Source organism: Myripristis murdjan, chromosome 14, assembly GCF_902150065.1.
Source record: "Myripristis murdjan chromosome 14, fMyrMur1.1, whole genome shotgun sequence".
NCBI lineage: Eukaryota > Metazoa > Chordata > Actinopteri > Holocentriformes > Holocentridae > Myripristis > Myripristis murdjan.
In genome coordinates, this window is record NC_043993.1 from 1,442,253 (window position 1) to 1,466,507 (window position 24,255).

Sequence of the window (24,255 nt, forward strand, 5' to 3'; positions counted from 1 at the left end):
AAATGTAGGCTGTTCTATGTCTGGGGACCTGCAGGGGTCCATGACGGGCATCAAGGTCCTCATCAAAATGGGAAGTGGGCTACTTTAATCTCACTATAATTCACTTGAAATTGCTGCATTGCAGAAAATGTATGAGGTATCATTAATCTTACCAGGATTTGTCAGTGTTCAAGTATGATGGCAAGTATGACTGACAAACAAACAAAAAACGACAATTACCAGACAGTTAGCAAAAACATCATCAACAACAAACAAACAAAACAAAAGAAAAATGTGAAACAGGGAAATTAGCACAACAAATAAATAAATAGATACATCCATGCATACTTATATAAATAAAAATGATCAGAAAATGTTATTTGTAATTACTGAAGTTCTATATTTAAATGCCAGGTCAGTGATGCTTGATTAATGTCTGATTTCTTGTGTTTAAATAATTGAGATTTGATTGATTTAATTGAGAGGGTTTATTTAGTCAATACTTGAAACATACTGAAACATGAAACATGAAAAACCTTGAAGACCCCTGAATGTGAATGTGAATTCTTCCTCTGAAATGCAGTTTTAGACTAGGTTTAGTACGCTTTGGCACTCAGCATCATATTTTCTTTTTTTTCTGTGCAACTTCCTGGTGGGAGACAAGTGGTGGTGAGTGAGGAGGGGAAACGAGACACAATGGAGACAAACGGGACAGAGCCACAGTGACCCCAGCCAGCTGGCCAGCTGGGCCACTAGAAACTAACCAGCAATCAAATGGCAGGTGCAGGCAGTTTTTTGAAGCAGGGCAGCAGCCAAACTGAAACTTTTGAAAGCCCATGACACAACCGTGCTTTCAGATGTGCAGCTCTGGGAAAGAAAACACACACACACACACACACACACACACACACACACACACACACACACACAATAGCAAGATCATGCAGACGTCTGTGTAATCAGCTGAAACACTACCTCGGACACAACTGCAGACCCTGGAGTTTAGTTAGGGTAGAAAGTTTGGGACAAATGTTACACAGTTTAAAAATCCAGAGATTGTCACACATCCAGACAGAGCAGGCAAGAGCTGGGCAGTATCAGGATCCGTTACGGCTGAGTAACGGCCACCAGAATCCAGTTGCAGTCAAGTCAGAGAACAGCAAGACAAGGAGGAGACACAAGAGCAGAGAGACGAGTGAGTGAAGAGAAGATAGCGGTTTATTACAGCAGATAAGGGATGATATGTCTTTGATTAGAAAGTGTGTTGCGCTTTGAGCAGCGATGTGAGCTCTAATGAGCTGATGTGGCTGTAACTGACAGAGCCAGACGACAGCAAGGGAAGGAAGCTCTAAATGAGCAGGCGTGAGAGAGAAGAGAAAGGCAGGATTACAGTTTAGCAACGTTACATCGTATTCTGGAGGGCGAAGCTCATAGTAACACAAATTTCTATGACAATTGGTCCTATCCTTTGGATCTGGTGCTACCTCAGCTTGCCACAGTTTTTCTACCAGTCTCCTCAAACTGACGGCTGCACATGTCATTTCAGCATCCAAACGTTGTATTCAGTTCTGGATATTTTGTTTGGGATTTGTTTGGGTTTAGGGTGTGTCTGTAACTTCACAATGCCTGTGACTGCTTGAGAAAATGCTTCTGTACTCAGGGCTCATTCTTCTAGCATGTCGGACCTGGAGCTAACTGCTGACTGACAGCAAAGTTCCCACAAAGAAGCTTTTACTTTGAATTAGAGAGTGGTCTCCTCCTTCCCCCGTGATTTGATCGATGATGGAACTTTCACTGGTTCATCTTGAAAAGACAAAAGTACTAACCAACGAAGCAGTGGGGCCTGCTTTTCTTTTTTACTGTTTGATAGTAGAAAAACAATTGCATAGCTTTCTGTTTCAGTGTTTAAAAACAAGGCAAGGTGGAGGAAATAAAATGGAGAATTTCCTGTTCTGTTTTTCTCGACTAGAACAGCAAAACAATTTCATATCTTTTTGTTTTACTAAAGCTAATTGAAAACTGGAGAAAGATGGGGGAAGGGCAGAAGACAGAAGGAGGGGAAATGTAGGCAGGAAGCAGGAAGTGGTAAAAGTCCAAAACACTTCAACTGAAAGTGTGTTCTAGAAACATCTGTTTCATCAAATAATGTTCCCTTAATTATGTGGCTAAACTGTGCAAAAGCATTAGAGGCTCTTCAAATCATAACTGAAAAAACATCTGCATTGACACAATGATCAAACTCTAATTTTTGACACAGGAAGGCAGTCAAGTGTGAAATATATGCACAATTTAACTTTTATGAAATTGAAAGTGTGCAAGTGTACCAAACTTTTCCACAAATAACGGTTTTAACATGCTGATGCCTCTTTTGTCATGGTGTTAAATAACTTATGTTAAGCCTGTCATTTCATCATCATCATCATCATTGTTATTATTACCATGATTATTATTATTATTATTTCTACTACTACTACTACTACTACTACTAATAATAATAATAATAACAATAATATGTAATTACTATAACAACATACATGTTTTATTACCAGGGAACTAAACATATGTGCATCTGCACACATATATCAGAATTTTCTTATTTCTTATTTCTTATTTATTTTATATTTCTTAAATAGAGTACATGCCATATTTTTATTGTCTCAGCATAATTGCACTTTATTTTACTTATTTTACTATTTATTGTTTTTATTTGTACCTTTACTATAAAAAGGTTCTTCTCTTTTTGCGCCAGCATGCCAAAACAAACTCCTTGTATGCTCTAAAAGCTGCTTGGCAATAAACTCGATTGTGATTCTGAAAATCTAAGTTACTATAGCTATATAAAACTGTAAACTATATAAAACTGTAGAAAAAGAAAGAAAAAGGAAGAAAAGAGTGTAATCAGCATTTTTATAGCAATATTAATTTTCCATAAGATACTTTGTATGAGGGTCGGGGATGTGGCAGGACAGGATTATTTGCTCCAGGGTTCTTCATCGTGTGCTTTGGGTCAACTGTAGTCCAACAGTAATGTGAGACAAACCTAATATTTCTTTGTAAACTGATCGACTGATCATGAATGCGTTGGGTCTTTATACCGCAGCTGTGGGACGGTCTATATAATCTGTGCTCGTTCAAGTTTTTTTTTTTCTTCATTAAATAAGAGATACAGCTGTTCATTTGAGATCTCTTTCCTCTTGGGGAAAGGTTGAAGCATAAATGTCACAGTCTGCCCTGCAGCAACCAGCCAGCCTCGCTCTCTCTCTTCCTCTCTCTCTCTTCCTCTCTCTCTTTCTCTCTCTCTCTCTCTCTCTCTCTCTCTCAGGTTTGATTCAGGGCGATGCTGCTGACACATACATTACCATCTAACTCTCTCTTACACAGCTGGCACTGCACTCACCAACCAGATTAAAACACAGTTGCACGCAATGCAGGGATACACAGACACACAGACACACACACACACACAGGCAGTCAGACTGAGGCGGACAGGTGTGTTTGTGTGTGAGAGTGAAACAGGGTGAAATCTTTAAGAAGACAGTGGGTGGTGCCGTCATCTGTGTGCAGCTCCACACCACCTGCAGCTCAGTGCTGCAATCCCTAATGCTGAATTTACATGAGTTAATAGATATGTATAATCCTCTGGCGGCCATTTTGGAGGTCCTTAGCTCCGTTTGTAAAGGTACGGCTTAGCTGGATCACCAGCTGTCAGGGTCAACAGCTGCTGTTTCTGATGGGTAACTGCTGGTTTCATCGCTGATCCATCGGACTGATTTTGTGTGAGCTTGTTAGCTATATAGCTAACCATACTGTCTGCTAGGGGGAGGGAGGAAAACAGAGGCGGATCTAGAGAAGTAGTCATGGGGGTGGGGGGTGGTGGAGTAATTGGTGGCATGGGCATCAAGACATCAACATCAAGTCTCAAGCAGTGGAATTAACATTTTATTATTCTGACTCTTATTGTGATGGAAAAAACAAAGCTATGCAAAATGTACACATTCCACTAGGCAAAATAGCAAAACTGTTTCAACTTAGGTTATATAAAACATATTAATTAATTAATTAATTAATTAATTATTATTATTATTATTATTATTATTATTATTATTTATTTTCTTTCAAACAAAACTGTCAGATTCATCCTACTGAAACAGGCTTGGATGATGCTCTGCCTGAAAATCCTAACAACAGCCGCAGCCAGGGCAGATTTGACCTGTTTCACATATTGGCATATCATATTGGCAGAACTGTTGAGGCTGATACCAATATTTGAGCTTTATGCTAGCAACTATGCAGCCACTAGATGGACTGCTGCTGTTTTGTGACCAGTAACAAAGGCAACTGATGCACAGTGGCCTTAAAAAAAATCATGTTTAAAAATGTGGCTGTAGTGAGCAACGCGACACAGCTTCATTCCCCACAGCATCAACAGAGACCCTGTCTCAAGCTTTGATGTGGTGTGCATGTCAGCTGTTCTGCTACTGCTTGCCCATTTTGTCACATAGCCTAAATGGATTCTGCAGCTTGTTTATGTTTGACACAATCAGCTGTTACAATGCACTGCACTACAGTTACAACAGGGGTGCAGGGTGACCAGACATCCTCGTTCTCAGTGGACAGTTGCCTGATTTGATGCTTTGTCCTGTCAATTTATTTTATTTTGTTTTATTTTATTTTAGTTTTACATTTTTTATTATTCTTTCATTATTTTTTCCATTATTATTTTCCACTATTATTTTTTAACAACGATCGAATAACAACGATCCAGTTGTTATTGTGTTCACACAGCACTATGTGGTTGGCATTTCTTCTTTAAATGGTTTTACAAGACCCTGACAAGACCCCACAAATCGAAACGTTGCACTAATAAATCCCGTGTGAACTGTGTGTGCACACACTGACTTCTCTCATTCACTTGTGATCATGTTCTGCACCTGTGCCCGACTTGGGCTACCTTGCTCAGAGATTCATGTTGCAAACTGCAAAGAGACAGTTTTTAGTTCTGATCCTCAGCACTTTTTAGGATGAAGTGAGGGCACCCTGGGCTGCTCCTCAATTTGAAAGGGTTATCAGTTAAGATTTTGTAGATGTTTTATGGACTGAAACTGCCGGCTGTCAATACTTTACTAACCTTTCAAATATCATATCAATTTTCTTGAAAAGAAAAAAAAAATCTCAAGGACAAATTCTTTATTCTTTTGATTGCGGAGAGGCCTCTGAAACTGCATTCAGACCAGGGATGGGCAACTTTTATTGGGGTAAAGGCCACAAAGTAATTGAAGTCATCATGTGGGGCTGCAGTGACTCACAAGGCAGCAAACCCACAGTCACACTAAGACCCATTCACTGTCTCTCCATCAGACAGCGGCCTTTTGGCTAATGCTTGCTCCAGCGATACTTGGTAGGATGCATCAAGAGAACATTTTTGTGTTGTTTTTTTGAAAAGACTCTACTGCTTATTCACTTTTTTCTTTTAAATCTTCACTGAGGACAGGTCTTGCAGTACCAGTGTATTTTTCATATTTGTGTCTCTGGATGCTGTTTTAGTACCAGTTAATGTTATATTCTTTCATCACCGATACAGTCTGCAAGCTCTCCAAACACTGTGGTCTGTGTTGGAACTCTGTTAACAAGTAGCTGGTCTTCCATTTGTGTTCAAATATGTATTTTCCGTTATAATTTTTTTTTTGCTCACTGGGCCTTTAGCTCTCCATTTCAAGAAGTGATGGGCAATCCTGCACCATGACCTCTGACCTCTGCTGACAAAACTTCATGTTACATAAACACGTGCTGGTTGAGACTAACCTAAAGGCTGTAGGTCAGTCAAGCTGCATGGCTGCCCCCTAGAGGCCAAAATGAAAGCAGCCTTTAAAGTAAATGAGAGCCAAAGTCAAGCATTTCTGTTCAAATTTTGAAATTCAGCAGGGGACCACAAAAGAAAGATCAACAGGCTGCATGTGGCCTGCGGGCCACCAGTTGCCCATGTCTGATTTAGAGTATCAGCAAACACCAAAACTCTTCTAAGGGCTTCTCATTCAGTGCAGTATTGATCAACTCTACATTAAATATGTCATCAATCAAATTGCATCTGGTTCATAACATCAGAGCTGGACAGTGCTTTCTGATTGGACCAGATCCCAGTTTTAGCACAAGGCCAGTATGAGGCCAGGATGTGGTTGTAGCCCTGGTGGGGGTGGAGGTTAAGGCTTAGCAGCTGACAGATTGATCCAGTCAGTGCATAGAGGGAAGTACAAATATATGCATGTGCTCTGACCAAATTTTTCCATTGCAGTTTTCCATTCCACAAGCACATGCTGCATATGGGGAACAGCGGTTATCAGCACCATATGGTTTTTCATTTCTGTTGCGATACTGAACATCCTATAGCCACCACCGAGTCTTCTTGGCTGTTTCTCACCCACCCACCCACCTACCCACACACACACACACACGCACACACGCACACACGCACACACACACACACACACACACACACACACACACACACGCATGCACACAAACACAAACACACACACACACACACACACACACAGAAACCCACAGTTTAAATAGTCAGGGATTAATAGTAATGTGGGCATATGTTTGTGAAAGTAACATGGAAATATTGGCAGAGAGGGAGGAGGAGTGAGTGAGTGAGTGAGAGAGAGAGAGAGAGAGAGAGAGAGAGGATATGCAAACGGATTATTTGTTCACTCAAGGGAAAGTACAACCAGCTGTTTCCTGCAAAACTGATTTAATTTTTGCCAGGCTCAATTACTGACATTTTTTTCTCTGATATACCAGTGTTGTCATTTTTGCGTTTTAGAGTTTACGTTTGACACACTGCAGCTGGAAGTGCACGTGGTGCTGGTATGGCAAGTGGCAGTGGTTTTGTTCCACAGGGTCTGTGAAACACATTGGACAAAATCTGCTGGAGAAAAGGTGGACTTGCTAGTCATGCGAGGCTGTAGCAGACCACACTGCTAAAACCAGGGACTGACTCTTATTGGTCCCAGCCGAGTATTGGGGCTGACACTCAGTATTCTTCAGTAATCAATATCGTAATTTAGATGTATGTGTCGTCTGATAATGAAAACCACTAAATTGTCTGAAAGAGAGCAGAACAAAAGTGAGTTGGTGGGACAACATATCTGATGATATGGTTACAGTTTTCACTCCCATTTAATTCATATCTGGTCCAACATCACTGATCTTAATCATTAAAAAATATCATTTTAATAACTGAAATATAGAAATAAATATAACCAATGTTCTTTTCTTTTCTGTCGTTATAATTTTTTAAATTCAGATTTTACAATTTATTAAAATTATTAAAACTATTTTCTAATTTTCTGTAGTTGTTTTCTTCTAATTTCTGGTCATTGTTTTATTGGTTTAATTATGTATTTCTTAACATATACATGTATGTATGTATTTATTTATTTATTAATAAGTTGCACTCTATTTATTTATTTATTTGTTTGTTTGTAGTGTTGTTGTTTTTTTGTTAATATAATTAGCTAATTAAACATTTGTTAATTCAATGCAGGATTTGTGTTGGTGTTTGTGACACTGTAATTTTCGAATTTACTATAAATGAATATCAGCCCTAAAATATTACTTAATATCAACTAAGATTACTAACAATCTGTATCAGCTTTGAAAAATCAATATTGGTAGATTCCTAGATAAAAAGCCGACATGAGGAGAGTAAAAGTCAGTGTGGCTTTGAAAGTAACCCCATCCAGCAGGTGGAACAGGCTGCAGAGCGGAAGGTGGCAACAGTGAGCCACGCCGGCCTCACTGTGACACACACACACACACACACACAAACACCCTAACCACTACCTGTCTACCCCTTACCCTAACCCTATCCTTAACCTTACCTGAAGTTAGCTAACCTTCAAGCCTTCAAGCCTTCAAGTTAAAATTAATGATTTTCGCTGAGGGGACTTTTTGTCCCCATAAGGGAGACTAGTCCCCACAACATGACTGTGTAAACAGATATATGTCGCCACAACATTAGTAATACTTGGCACACATACACATACACACACACACACACAGCGGTGTCAGGGAGAGGCCAGCTGGCGGCCGTCCCACCACAGCTCGCAGGTTTGCCGTCTGCTGCCAGAATCCAGCAGGTTGGCTGCACCGCTGCTGGACGCTCAGTGACAGAGTAAAAAGGTCACACTGTTGGCTAACATAACGACCTTGTTGGAGGATTAATATGTCTATATATAATAATAGCTACTGCATTCGATTAGTATGATGCAAACAGTAAGGAAGGGGTCACACACAGAAATCAGAACTTGAAATTTACTCATCAAACTGAAAAACTGGACATAGGTGTTACTCACTTATTTTAGACATTTATACCTCCACCTAACAAGTGATGACATGGGAGTGTTTGTTATGTTGGAGTACTGCAGGGGGTAGAAGATTTTTTTTAAATGTTCATTTAAAAAATAGCAGGCATGGATAATTACTAAAATAAAAGTAAAAGTAAAAAGTTTGATAAATCACACTTTCTGTTCAATTTTCTCTCCGTGTTTCCCAAATGTGTCAAATGTGAGCGTTTGTGGTTTAAATCTGCATCTGATTTTCTCGTACCGTCTTCACATTTATTTCAAAAGTTACTGAAAATTACTGAAAAAAAACCCCACCTCTGTAGTTACCTAAAGGCCTTTACACACCAAATCTGTGTTTTTCGTATGTGTATTTTTAACCTCTTATCTTATAAAAAAATGTTATGCACTGAAACCTTGCATATTGAGTTTGATGTGTTTTATTATTCTATTCGTTACAAAATTCACAATATGAGAAAGCCTCAGAACAGCCTGAGATCAGATCAGCCTGTTCATCACATTTTTCTGCAGAGCTGATAGTCTCAGTGTTTAACAGTAGATCCAGTCGTGCATAATGGCTGAGCTGCTTCATTGCCAGATTGTGCACGCAGGGTTCACACCTTCCTAAGAGTCTGTTTAATGTTTCATCAATTTAGTAAGCTTGTTGACACAACGTGAGGCGTTTTTTTTTTTTTTTTTTTAACGAGTGAAAAGTTAAGTTGCAAAATGCTTGGTGTGCAAAGGCCTTAACCCATTAGTCAAGGACTGTGTCACACCACAAGCAGCCAGAGATGGATGTAAGCACTTTCAGACTGATACTCTAAATAGAACTGTCATTTACAGTCTCACGAGCTGCTGCCTGTTGAGAGGGAACAGGAGTTGGCCAGGGAAACACCAACATGCTGTGCCTTTGGCTGTGCAGAAGGGCATTCACTGGCAAGTGCATGTATGTAAATAATGGAACAGGAACATATTGATTTCAGCAGTCCTCTGCACCGACATGCCCGACCATGTGTGTGTCAACAGTCACTCTATAGGCTCTGATGTATTCAATCAATTCTGGCCTGCTTCTGCTCCATTTAACAATGTCTATAGGTTTATATAGCTAACTCTTCCCCTATGTAGCTCTTTCTCCACTCAGTTACACATACAGTGCACACACACACCAAACACACACACACACACACACACACACACACACACACACATTTGTACTATGTGTTTGCCCTCATGCATTCACCCCCTTAACTCCCAACTTTTGATTCTCATCACTACATGTCTAATTTTTGCACTGTGCTCAAAGTTCAATATATTTCAACTTTGACCCCATTAGCCAGTGACTTTTCAAAGTGTGTCCAATCAAATGTTGCATATAAAAAATTTCATATAAAATATAATTCTACCACTATAATAATGATAATTCTACTATAATTATCATATAATTCTACACTGGATTGCCTTAGTGTTGAATTAAATGTGTCATTGTGTGAATGTGTGTCTGTAGTCATTTATGAAGGGAGACCATCAGTGGTGACAGACTCCAATAGCAACTAATAGCGCAATGGTTGCTTTTGTTCACAGCTGAACTCTCTCTCTCTCTCTGTGTGTGTGTGTGTGTGTGTGAGAGAGAGAGAGAGTGGAGAGAGACTAGGTGTGGGTATGGTGTGTGTGTGTGTGTGTGTGTGTGTGTATGTGAGAGAGAGAGAGAGAGAGAGAGAGAGAGAGAGTGGGTGTGGGTGTGTGTGCATGTGTGTGTACTGTATGTGTACACTGCACGCAGACTCGGCTGGCCACATCAAAACAACGTCCGCTCCCTGCAGCTGACCCCAGGTCACCTCTATTCTTGCAATGAAAAAACAGCTTTGAATCAGGGGCCAGCACATAACACAGTGTGCATTTTAGCGCTTTGTATTATTAAAAAAAGGAAGGAAAGAAAAAAAACAACAAAAAACAAAAACAAACTCAGTAGCAATGTTTTTCTGTTCGATAACAGTCACCATTTCTGCAGGGAAAGGAAGCTCAGAGGCAGACAGAGTTGAAACGAGATGGAGCAGAAGGAAACCACTGAACCACAGAAATGATGCCACAAGAGCTGATGCTGGGGGGGATTATATTTGAAGATATCAGAAGCAGATTGAGGGCCTGTTGCCCTCTGTACCAGGAAAATGGATTACACATTGGTCTAAAATCCTTTAAATCCTTGGACTTGCACAAACTCTTCCTCTGGCATGCCCTCCCTGGATGGAAACAGACAATACAGCGGCAATTTCTGGTCTTATAGTTACCTTGAGTGACACACTTCAAGTGTGGGTCGGAACCAGACCGCTTAGAGACACAGAAACCACAGCACTGACTGCTGAGGATTAACTCTGTTCAGCTGGCCAGATTATCACTGGACACTGCAGGGCTTCTGTCACTGAGTACGGAGTCATTTATGACAATGAATTACCTCACTCACTGTTGGCAAAGCACTGTTACATGCTGGACAACATCCTGGGTAGAATATGACCGACAAAATAAAACATCAAAGGCACACTGTTCCAATTGGGGAAAAAAATGATAAAAGCCTTTATTATAACATGGCTAAGTACGATTTAAAAACCTTGGCATCTGACCAACGCGTTCCAGCTCCAAGAGCCTTCATCAGGATGCCTGTTTAAAAAGGAGACAAACTTAAAACTATATTTTCCATTGCCGTAGAATTCATTTGTAGTTTTTACTGGTATCGGCACAGTCTGGTCCCCAGCCTTCAGACCTTTAGTTTGCTGTGAACCAGAGTTCAGCTCCTTTCTCAAAAGTCCCTTGAGACATGCTTTTGTGCTGAAGCGCTACACAAATAAGCTTGACTTCCACAGTTGGGGCTAAATACCAGAGGTGACTGCCCCGAGGACTCTGGGACGCACGAGATCAGCCGCAAAATGCAGTTTTATCTCTGCAAAAAATACTTTTTATGATTAAGCCATTTTGCAATTGCCACAGTATTTGCAGGGACACTGGAGACACTGTTGTTGATAAAATGAACTGTTCTGCGTCTGTAGGATTAGAGCAGTCAGTAGGAAGGATACTTCCTGTTTCCTGTTATTCTCCACAGAGAGGCTGAACGGGATTGTGAGAGTAAATGGCTTTCAAGTTGAAAATATTCCAGGAAGGTTTGATCTGTAACATTTCAAAGAGATTAAGTGGTGTCAAATCAGTTCTAAATGTTGGAATAGCATGATGCATTCAAAGTCTTGGTAAATATTCACTCTGATGCATTCAAAGTCTTGGTAAGTATACAATGATGCTTTCAAAGTCTTGGTAAATATGCACTGTGATGCATTCAGTGTATTGGTTAAATATGCATTGTTATGTATTAAAATATGCATTCTGAAAATCTTGATGAATATGCATTCTGATGCATTCAGAGTTTTGATAAACATACACTGGGGTGCATTCAAAGTGTTGATAAATATGCATTCTGATGCATTCAAAGTCTTGATAAATATGCATTCTGATGCATTCAAAGTCTTGATAAATATGCACTCTAATGCATTCAAAGTCTTGACAAATATGCATTCTGATGCATTCAAAGTCTTGGTGAATATGCATTTTGATGCATTCAAGTCTTAGTAAATATTCATCAAGGTCTGGACGTAGCCATTAGGTATTAGGCCAGATGTCACTGCAGCACGTTGGTGCATTGCTGTAGTCTATTTTTGTCAAGTGAAGTGAATGTATTGATTGCCTTTGCTGGAAATTACTATGTTTGGACTTGATCATCTGTATGTTTACCCATGCACTGGCCTATTGTGACTCAGCTGAGAATACCCAAAGAGCTCCTTCCTCTACAGTAAAGAGCCAGTGCAGCTCTCCTTCCCCTCTGAAACGCCTCCATTAGGATGGCATGCAGGCTCACTAAGCCACTATGGTCTTTTAAATCACTCATACAACGCACTTACATAGGAAGTGTGTTGTCAGAAGTGCTGACGCCTCCTTCGTTTCTGCTCCCATGTAATGGACAGCATGGGTCTCTGTTGATCCCTTCCCCCATCTCTCTCTCCCTCAAGCTCCATCTCTCTCTCTCTCTCTCTCGCTCTCTCTGCTCGGTTAAAATCAAACCATCCTCCACTCTCCTTCCATCCCTTTTCCTTTTTTTCGGGTCCTTAGAAATATCAGCCTCCTCCCTGCTCTTTCCCTGCCATTTGATCTGCCATTTGGCCCGGGGCAGTCAAAGCATGCTTCCTCACCATTCTTCTTCCTCACTCATTCACTTCCTCATCCCTTCATTCTTTTCAGTCTTTTCTTCCTCGTTTCCTCTCACTCCCTCCATTAGCTCATGAGGATTTGATGCTTGTGCTGTGCGGAGGCTGGAGTGTGGCACAAGATTTAGCAGAGTTAAAATCAATATAGTAGTTGTTGATTTGACCTTGTGTTTCCATGGTGTTGGTTTCAGTCCACAGTTTGGTTGTTGTTGTTGTTGTTGTTGTTGTGTGTGTTTGTGTGTGTGTGTGTGTGCGCGTGCATGTGTGTGCTGCTGAATGTTGATCACTTGCATAATGTCAGGGGATGAACTCAACTCTTTTACTACCATCCACCTCGTCTCCTCTCATCTTTTCTCTCCCCACATTCTTTTTCTTTTTACTGTACTTTGTTCATCTCTCTTCTCCTCTCCTCTCCTCTCCTCTCCTCTTCTAGTCTCCTCCCCTCTTCTCTCCTCTTCTGTCCACTCCTCTACTCTCCTCTATTCTCCTCCCCTCTCCTCTCCTCTTGTTGGCATTCAGTCAAAACATTTCTGTATTTATTATTGTTTTATTTTATTGTTTATGAGGCAGAATTACATAAAGCAGAGGAGAGAAATGTGGCAAATATACAGCAGACAGGTTTGTCATTTACCTTTCAGAAGAAATGAATTGCTCTCTCCATCTTTCTGGAAAAATTCTACATTGTCAACCATTTGCTTTTTTGACAGCAGGTTTGCTGAAGTAACAGAACGCAGGAACTAGCCTGCTGCTTTCTCCTTTTCTTCCAGCTGATTCTACTTGATCTATCATAATTTATCATTAATCATATCATTGATTTATATCATTGATTTAATAATGTGTTTGCATGTTTTTTTCCTCTCCAAAACATCTTGGGGGCCAGATCAGCCATGCTCAAGGGATTTGTTCTTATTTTTGACTTTCAGGAAGTTAATTTATTTGCTTCAGTGCAACTGATGGAAACTCCTGCACCAGTTGAACTGACAGTTGCACGTGTTTGTGTGTGTGTGTGTCTGTTTGTGTGCGTGTGTGTGTCCAATCAGATCCCCGGGGCAGCGATGGACAGGGTCAGCCTGCTGTGGCGTCTGAGGCGACGGGCTCGCCGTGGCGCGCTCTGCATGGCCTTCTTCTGCGTCTCCATGGCTCTGCTATACGCCCTCTGTGCTGAGAACAGCGTGCCCGTCACCGATGCCATCTTCGGTGTCCGGGCACGCACCCGGGCCCAGCCTCGTGCACACTCTGTCATCAAGGTCTGTCACCTTACCACTGGGGCTATTCTGTAGCAAGCTTAACATTAGCTAAACATCGTAATACAGTATGACTAGATGCTGATTCCAAGAAGTCATCATAGTTGAATTTGTCCTTACAGTGATGTTACAATATATTAGAATTTATATCACAAATATAATATGCAAAAATAATAATAATAATTGTAATGTTAAGATGGGAAGAAATCCAGACAAATGCATTTTAGCAGGAAAAACAAAAATGAGACTGTTAGCTCACAAACAGAATAAAGCAATTAAAACACAGAAAAAGCAGAAAAATATGTAAGCAATTGTGGAGTAATATTTACATTAGACTGCATAACTGGAAAAATACAGATGAACATATTGGCTACACACATGGATTTATTTACAGGTCAGTGATTTTCAATATACCGAATATACACTGTAATCTGTAAAATCAAACATATTGTAAAACATTATGTGAGTGTGGTCTGTCAACATAAACCACCTACAGTACACGCTCATGCAAACAAACACACACACACACGCATACACACACACAGCCTCAGACTTCATGAGCTCTGTAGTGACCCCTTTGCCTATCAAAATAGGTCACTACCGTTGCTGATGGATTGTTTTGACGCGTTACCAAATGACGGAAATGACCAGCCCACTGATTTCAGTTCAATAACAACAGCGATGATTTACAGTGCAGTGTGTTAGTTCAATGGTTTCCAAATAAAAAATAAAAAACCGGGCCAAACATACACTTTCACCAGATCGCCTATTTACCAATATAGGAGTCAATATCAGTATAGAGTGCCATTGAGACTTCCCAATGTCACACAAAAAAAGATGAGATTTTCCACTGAACTCCATATTCATTGTATAAAGTAGACCTTAAGCTGTTAGAAATGCATGTTGGTCAAGCTCCTGCACCTTTTATAAATTGAGTGCAAGCATAGAAAGTACAAGCAAATTGCAAAATGTGTCCACCCTGTCATGGGACAATTTCTAAATAGAGTAAATATGTTCTAATCATATATTGATTACAAAATGTACATTTTCGGAAAGGTATTTGGTCCCTCGTTCAGGAATATATTTTAGTTTCTGGAAAACATCTCTCAAAAATACAGAAATTATGGAAAAATATGTTTGTATATGTAAAATCTGTGAAAGTTGTACTTTATTTTCTGAATAAACTCTATAAATAAAGGTATCTGGTCAAACTTTGAAATGATACTGTTTGGCCCTAATCTCCTCAGAGCAAAATCACACAAAAGGTTTTGATAACTTGTGAAAATAATTATTTATTCACATAAAACATGAACACGACGGGGTGGACAATGACATGACGGGGTGGACCTTGGTATGACAGGGTGGACAATAGTGAAGTGCCTCATATATATTTAAAGGAAACAATGTTATGGTTTTGTCAACAAATGTTTTTTGTCAAAACATGACTTTTTTCACCTACTGTATTTTGAATTGTGCACAGGTAGGCTACATCTGGAAATGACACTCAACAACAGCAAAAATAAACAAATAAAACCTTCAACTAGATGAAAAAACAAGATTGATATAAACAAAACAAAAACCCTTGGTCCCTAAATGTAGGCCTGCCACAAAAAGTATAAGCATAGGTATCCTTTCAAATGGTTTCTTTCTCTGCATATGTTTTGTCCTCCACTTGACTTCTGGAACACTGAAAAACTTATAAAACTGTTATAAAACTAGACTTGATGACGGGGTGGACAATGACAGGGAGGACGTTTCTGGCTGAAGTTTGCATTTAATGAGCTCATGGTGGGCCATTAGCTAGCAACATGTATCAGTTAGGAAGGTGACTGTGTATACTTTAACAAACATATTTTGAATTTCTGAAAAGCATTTATATAGATTCATTTTTAGCAATGACAGGGTGGACACATTAAGATTGAACACATTCAAGTTCAATCATAAAATGATGAAAATGTCAAAATATAAATGTTGATATGTACTCTCTCTGCAGGAGCTATTCTTCACTCCATTTGTAAAAGACAAAGCAGTGGTAGTGATGTCACTGATTACAGCAGGGGGTTTCTTTTAGTGGCAGTAACCACCTAATGACGGGGTGGACAGCAAATCCAGGGACACATGCAAAACATTTATTATTATTATTACATTAGACCATAAATGATCCAATTGACTCATTTTATTCAAGTACTTGATGAGAGCAACAAGAGCATGTAAAAGGTTTGTACATTGTTTATCATTTATCTACATTACACTCAGTGAAGTTAGTAGAGAGGAGTTTGGGACATGGCAAAATCACATGCATCTAATCATAGAACATTTTTTTAAATATGAAAAACACCCTTTTAAAGATGTATCTCTGTACCAATGTGTGTTTAAATGTTTGGCCATTTATAATAAACCCTCAGAGTTTTGTTATTTTGCAAATTTTTCATGAAAAGTGAGTGATTTCTGCCCGGGACACCAAATGGTACCCTATATTGATATTGACTCATAGACAAAATAACAAAACGATGATGCCACGGTCACGGTCACAGTCACGATCACTCCCTGCGTTCCAATACTCATACTACCATACTATTTAGTAGGGGGAAAAAAAGATTTAGTATGTCCCAATTAGAGTTCTCATATTCTGCCCGAACCCGACCCGACCCGACCCGACCCGACATTTTCGGGTCGGGTCGGGCCTAAAATTTACGTGAATTGGGCGGGTCGGGTCGGGCTTCGGGTTCTGTGGGGGATTTTTTTTTTTTTTTTTTTTAAATACAAAAATAGAATTATGTGTTGTGTTATTGATTATGACGTTTCATTTTTATGTGACTGGTGGAGAGAGTGAGAGACTGGATTGGATTTGGAGGCTAAACTTTCAGTGACAGACAGACAACCAGCTGTGCGAGCGCAGCGCAAACAAGTGAGAGAGAGTTGCAGCAGTATCCCGCTGTGCTGGCAGACTCGGCAGCAGGGACGGTTTCTGCTATGGGCAGTGCAACTGGGGGCGCACGGGAAAAAAAAAAATCTCCAGTTTTCTAGACTACCATATTGACCCGCACATGCCGCGGCACCATCAGTCGGCATCAGGCGGGCCGGCCGCGGCACCGTCCGATACCGCGCCCACCCGTCAGGTCTGCCGGATCTGGCAGGTGAGCTGCCTGATGCTGGCCAGTGCCGCGGCCGGCCCGCTTGATACCGACTGATGGTGCCCCGGTGCCGCGGCCGACCGGCTCTGCTAAATAATGGCGAATTTGGCGATTTTTTTAAATTTATTTATTTATTTTTATATTTTCGGGCTTTATCGGGCTGTCGGGCCTAAAGTTCGGCTAATTAGTCGGGTCGGGTCGGGCCTCGGGCTGGCCCAGTCCGGCCCGGGTCGGGTCGGGTCTTAATTTTCAGGCCCGATGAGAACTCTAGTCCCAATACATAGTATGTCAGATGCAGTATGCCAAGAGTGCCAGCATGTTCTACTACATCCGGTCAGATTTCGCAGTATGCATTTCAGCATGCTGCTTTGGCCATTCTGACCCACAATCCTTTGCACAGTGGACGTTACATCGCACTGACTGAGTTGCGTGTACAAGCCACGCCCACATACGGACGACAACAAAACACACATATCACACAAAACTCGCTCAGTGACAGCAGAAGCCACAGGAGGACAGAAGATCAGAAATATGACAGAGGACAGCGCAGTATGAAACAGCACCAGCATTTTGACAACAACATTCAAATGTGGCGCTACGGACGGCGGCGGAAGTGAGCAAGAGGGCCGGACTTCAGGGACGATGTATGTAGTGTGTCCCAATAGTATGCATTCACATGCATATTTCATACTAAACTGTATACTTTGTAAGGGCAGCCGCAGTACATACTAAAAGTAAAAAGTATAAGTATGTGATTTGGAACGCAGGGACGGTCTAAAACTGTTTGCTTCTGCCAACCAGCAACACCTGTCCAATCAACCCCTTGAATAAATAGACCTTTGGCCTTTGGCAGTTTGGCAACATTGCTCCCCCAAGTGGTGGGAGGTTCAAAGGCACAGCACAACACATTACAGAAATGGCTCTTACAAGCTCCTCTTCCTTCTGTCTCCTACAGGTGCTGAGGGGCGGGGCTAAGCCCATGTACGTCGACCCTCAGAAGCTCCCAGGTGTCGTCCCGGGCAACCCTCACCGTCCAATCCCTGTCCTCTCCTCTCTGAACCACACACAGGAGGCCCGGGACTCACTCGCCAGGCGGAGGTCCAGAGAGCGTGAGTCCTCGGGGTTTCTTTCCTGGCTGCTGCCGCGCTCCCTCAGGCGGGCCCTGGAAACCATGTTTGGGGGCCGACGGCGGGGTGAGCTGAGTGGCGGCGGGGATGCAGAGTTCTTTGGGCCTCATGGGACTCTGGGAGAGGTGTGGGATGATGAGATGTCCAGCAGCATGCTGGGAAGCAGACTGAGGAAGGTGGTACAGAACTACCAGGTGAGAGTTTGCGACATGGTCAGAGAGGGACAGGGCCATTCCAAAAAATGAGCCTGCCAGTTGTGTTCAGTTTATGTTCAGGTCATGCTGACCCGAGAACATTTTGATTTCCCTGCTCTAAATATGTGCGTATTTTTTTTTGTTGTCAGTTCAGATCTGAGTCCAATACCTGGGCTTTAGGTATCGGCTGATACCAAGTGCTGATTCTAGTCTCCTCTTTTTTCTTCTTCATCATCATCATCATCATCATCATTATTATCATTGTTATTATTATTATTATTGTTCTTCTTCTTCTTCTTCTTCTTCTTCTTCTTCTTCTTCTTCTTCTTCTTATAGTAGTAGTAGTAGTAGAAGAAATATTATGTGAGGCTGCAGTAAACCATATAAAACTTGCTCTACTGTGTTTTTAAAAGAGCTGCTATGGCAGCTCTTTTAATATTTTGAAAAACTTAAACAAATCAGTTGCAAAGTGATTTATCATGACTAGAGAATAGATTTGGTTCATAGTAATGACCACTAAAGTTCTACTGTACTCAGCCCAATGCATCCGGGAAGGCACTGCCAAAGAAAAAGAAAAGCTCCATGTTCACTAACTACAGCCTGGCTAACAGTCTGTTGTGGAGTAAGTAGTGGTAGATAAACCACAGAAATATTACAGAAATACTACAGGTGGCAGTGTGTGTGTGTGTGTGTGTGTGCGTGTGTCAGGGTGGGAATTATACCACGGCCATGACGGCCATAGCCGTGGTAATTGCCAAATAATTGTAGCCCTCACGGCCAATTTGGCCGGTGTGCCCCAAGCAGTCAATCTCTCAAGGTTATCATGGATGCAAGGAAATCCCGAGCAGAAAAAAAGCAAATCCCGACCCAAAATGAATTGAATTTCTGCCCATGTTGGTGGCTTTGTTTTGCATGCGCACGCAACCATTATACAACACATAGATCCGACCGAGCATTCTTAACATCAATCAGACGTTTAGAATGTGCTCAAATGAGCATGACAGCACAGCTAGCCGTGCTCAAATGAAAAATACCTCATCACTGAAAATATTACTCCACCTATATCTTATTGCCCGAGTCTGTTTGGTTTCCATGGCAACAAGAAACGTTTCACTGAAACCCGCATCAAAAGCCGCTGTCAACTTTGTTAGCCTGCATAATAGACCGTTTTGTTGTTAATTTTGATATCTTTGGCGACCTAAGTTTGAATAAATGGCTGAACAGAAAAAGGAGAGATACGCGAGAGTGACGAGTGAAGAGCTGGATCAGCTGGAGAGGTCAAGAAATGAAGCCGGTACCGCCTGGTCAACGTCTTGAGCCATCTTGGACTACCTGAAAAACACCGGGCAAACTCGGGCAAACTGATTTCTCAACTGTAAGTAAAGAAGAGCTAAACAAGATCCTCTGTAAATTATATGGAGCTTTAATTTCTATAATGAAGAGAATGAAATGCCTCAGCAGATTCAGCACCACGGACAATATCTGTAGGATTTTCCATGGACAGTACCTGCTGAAGCAGATTCAGCACCACGGACAGTACCTGTAGGATTTTCCACGGCGATTCCATGCCTTTCCAGCGGATATTCTAGTTACAGCATGATTGAACTAGCAAAGCAGTTTTGTGTTGCTATGTGTGGTATTTATTCAGTTTTGGGAAATTACGATGTCTAGAAAACATGATAAGCCCAAGTTGGCTGGCTGACAAAGACTAGTTGACGTCAGATCTCATGTATTTCTGCTGAAACAGAGAGAATACTAGCAAAAGACTCATATTTTGGGAGCGAAATGTCCACAGTATGAACACATTTTGATTATAAATTTTATTTTGTTGATAATAGTTGTACAATTGCATTGTATTTTGTGTGATTTTTTTTTTTTTTTTTTAATTGTATGAATTCATGATGTTTATTCATAGCATAGGTTACAAGTCCACGCATTTTACTCAATGGCCTTGGTGCCCTGGCATGTGGCCTTAATGCCCTAAAAAAAAGTGGCAACCAAAGGCCAAATGGCCTTGCCCCTAAAATTGCCTAAGTCCCACCCCTGTGTGTGTGTGTGTGTGTGTGCATCTATTGTGTATTGGTCCACGGATCAGTCACATCAGTCTGATATCCAATCCATGAATTATGTCTGGATCACTGATTCAGATACCAATAATAATGTTACCAGTACCAAGTTTTAGGTAACAATCTAAAAGTCTTTAAAATCTTGTCAGCGGGTAGTAACAGAAACAATCTGTCAAGGAGTGATACATCAGAATCAGGTTCTTCATTCTTGAAAATGGCTGCTGTAGAGGGAAAAAATGATGGAGCTGAGGGTTGGGGGGTTGAAAATTCTGAGATTATAAAGTCACAAATTTACGACTTTAATCTTTCTTGGAATATTACAACCCCTCCCCTGACTCCATAATTTTTTTCTTCCTACATTGGCCCTAGCACACCGTCATATAAGACAGTAGGTTGAGACTGCTAAAACTTTATATGTTAGCCCAGGAGAGTTCTCCCCCCACTTTACGTTAAGGCATAATTGCTTTTCACCGAACTTTGTTTTAGGATATTTATAGTTACGTTTGACCCACTTATTTCTGAGAAGGCAGCACTTATCCTCATCTGTTAGTGGTTTAATTTTCAACTTGGCTGGATCCAGCTCATGCAGAAATGGGTCTGTTTGACTGACATCAGCTCTCTCACCTCTCCTCTTGTCAGCAGGCTTCCTCCAGCGTTGCTCTGCTGCTCTGGTGTCTCTCTCCAGTCTCCCTCCCTCTTCTCCAGAAGCTGCTCCCTCTCCCTCTTATGTCTCTGCGCTCAACATTGTTCTCTGTCTGTACATCTCTGTGCCATCCTCAATCTCCTTTCCTCTCACCCTCTTGAGATTGCAATATTTTGTATTTGTATTATGCTAAATATATGCTCTAAAATTGTATATTTGTAATAATATTAATAATAATAATGATAATAATAATAATAAGAAGAAGAAGAAGAAGAAGAAGAAAAATAATAAGAATAATAGTAGGCATTGTACAGTATTACTAGTTATATATTTTATGCTATCATGCTTGGTGTTTATGTTGAGTTATGTTGTTAAATTGACCATCTAGGTTCCAACACACACACAGTCACACAGCATATTACATATATATATAGTCTGAACTGGATCAGTTTTTTATGACAGCATGTTAGAGCCACTGTAAGGGGGGTGAAATCAGAGTTTCTCAGAGTTTATTCTCATGATTTTTTTTTCTAGTGAATTTTTTTTGGAATATTACCCCCCTTCCTGGCTCCATTTTTTTTCTCTCCTTACAATGGGTCTAATATACTGTCCTAGTTTTTCTTTGTGCATACATAATGCTAATCCTATCCCAGACACAGTAGCTGCTCTTCCTCTGTCATCTCCTTCACCTTCTCTATTTCTCCTTCTCTCTTTCACTTTCATCCTTTCACTCTTTCTCTTTCATCTATTGGATATCCACTCACCTTTCACCTTTGAACCTTTTCATAGACTATAGACAACTGTATAATGAAATATATTTCCAAAATATCTATGGAATATAATATATATACAGTATAGAATAGATTTGTACTCCTAATGTATGATTTATAATATAATATCCATGTGGCAGTGCCTGATGCAAATTACCACTTTAATTTAGAAAATTAAAGGGGTAAATAGTTTTTCTCAGAATATTTCTCCCGCTCCTCCCACGGCTTTGACCCTAGTACACTGTCGGGAACACAGGGGGGAAAGGGAGGGAACTTCTGATAATTCTGATAACCAGATGGTGTCTCATTTGGGTTGAAGGTCAGGAGAAACTTTCCTCTGCTATGAAAGACACTCCAGTTTCTTCCACAGTTTCACTGACTGGTGGTGATCTGGATCTGTGATTTCTGCAAAGTATTATACTGCACTCATGTGGTGGGGGGAAATTTTGATTTCTAGGACCAGAAAGTGACCAGTAGCGTTGTGGCCAGTATTAGTATCAGTTAATGTGTTGGATTAAAAAAACTACAATATGTACAATATTTACTGCAATATGCACTGTCTTTCTTTAATGCCTGTGATTAGCCAATAATGGCTCACAATATTGGCCAGCTCATGTATGGATCGTGTTCCATCTAGGACCTCCATGCCGGCTGCTAAACAGAGTTGCATTCATGTTATTTTGTTAAAACACAAGAAATAAACATCAACCATCAAGGAAGCAGCAGCTTTTTGTGAAGGTTTGTTCTCTACTAAATTACTGCTTGTTAACTCTGTGATGGTATTTAGAAATTAGAGAATATTGGTATTGGTAAGTCATTTTTTATTCTCCCTATTTGACTTTCTAGCAGTGTCTTTCCACTTCTTGCTGTTTTTGACTCATAACATACAGATGTCAGTTCAAGCAGCTTTTGAGGTTGATCACTGGTGGAGGTTCTTCTCCTTCTGGCATTAGAACGGCTGTGTTTTCATAGATAATTTCATGTTGTATTCATAAAAGTCCCCAGTAGCTCCCTTAGATCACAATCTTTCTGATCCTATCCTATCATCCTTTTTCTGTTTCTCTCTCTCCCTCTCCCATCCTTTCCCTCAGATCTGCATTTTATTCTTCAGATTTCTCTCCTCCCTTTCCTCTCCTCTCTGAAGCTCTTTTTTTTTTTTTTTTTTTTTACCTCAGAGAATAATAATCAGAAGTAGGGCCTGACCGATATGGATTTTTTGGGGGTGATGCCGATTCCGATATTAGGGAATAGACATTCCGATAACTGCGTCCAACTTCTTTACCATCTGTAAAAAACAAACAAACAAACAAACAAACAAAAAAAAAACAGTAGGACATAATATGTTAAAAAAAAATGTTACAAATCTGTCTAGTTACGTGGGCCATTTTGAAACACATTAAGCATTTGTCTGTGTCATGTGTTCACATGAATATGGCGTGTACCCTCCTGGCCACCTCATTAGACTAAACCCATTACTTTTAAAATGTTGTTGACTAAGCTGATAATTCTTCGTTATGGTTATTATTGAGATGGTAGTGGGTGTTGGTGTGAGGAGCATCATATTGAGGTGTCTGATATTTTGTCAACCCCACTTACATGCATCAGAGGGTCAAAATACTCTGAACATCTCTCAATATACTGCTCTGCACACCAACAGCAGCACCCACTATCATCTCAGTAAACATAAAGAAGTCTCTCTGACAGTGTCAGCATTTACAAAGTAATACATTTATTAAAGTAGAATTCATAGTAGGTCTGTTATTGGTGTGCATTACATTGCACAGTGTCTAATGAAGTGGTCAGTGTATTTAATAAATTATTATCTGTAGGTAATAGGTAGGTGGATAAACATCATCTGTCATAAAAGTCTCTGGTAAAACATGATTTGAAATGTACCTCTCTGATGTCCTCTTATGAAGTTATAACTTCGACCAGAAATGCTTTTCCCTCCTCAGCTCCATAAGTTAAAAAACACAGTCCGTGCGCTGCTGTAAATAATTGCAGCCCGTAGGGGTTTTTGCACGGCGACGACGCGTTATCCTAATGTGCTCTGGTCTTATCTAGTCTGGTAGCATGTGAGTGAGTGTAATATTGCTTTGAGTTACTGTAACGTTACTATTACATTTATTGTGCCGTCACTGACTCAGTTAAAGTGTTTAGCAAAGTAATATTTAAGCTAGGTTATCCTAACTTTAGCTTGCTAACCTATCAGTCAACCGTGACAGACACAACGAGGCATGTCATGGGAAATGGGAAACTTACTGAGTTATTGTTTATTTCCCAAACTAGTTATAAACTTAACATTGAGGCAAACCGCTTTGCTTAGTAAATGCGCTGTCGGCTCTTCAGTCTTCTCACTACTTCACTCTGCTGTGGGGGGACTGTGGAGCGTGACGTGAAAGGAGTCGTAGCGTCCACTACTGGATATTTAACACAAGGACATCATTTCTAAGAAAAACATCGTATTCCCTGCATTTTATTAGTGAAAAACATCATGTTAACATCGACATCA

The 24,255-nt window shown here is 40.6% G+C and overlaps 1 protein-coding gene across 1 annotated transcript in view; it reads left to right on the forward strand.

The window, feature by feature from the left end:
- st6gal1 (ST6 beta-galactosamide alpha-2,6-sialyltranferase 1) overlaps positions 1–24,255 on the forward strand; it is a 40,317-nt gene that overhangs the window by 2,426 nt on the left and 13,636 nt on the right. Inside the window, exons 2-3 of the mRNA XM_030069640.1 lie at positions 13,606–13,812; positions 17,899–18,264. Coding sequence (XP_029925500.1) covers positions 13,606–13,812; positions 17,899–18,264 — 573 coding nt within the window. The remainder of the gene's footprint in view (positions 1–13,605; positions 13,813–17,898; positions 18,265–24,255) is intronic.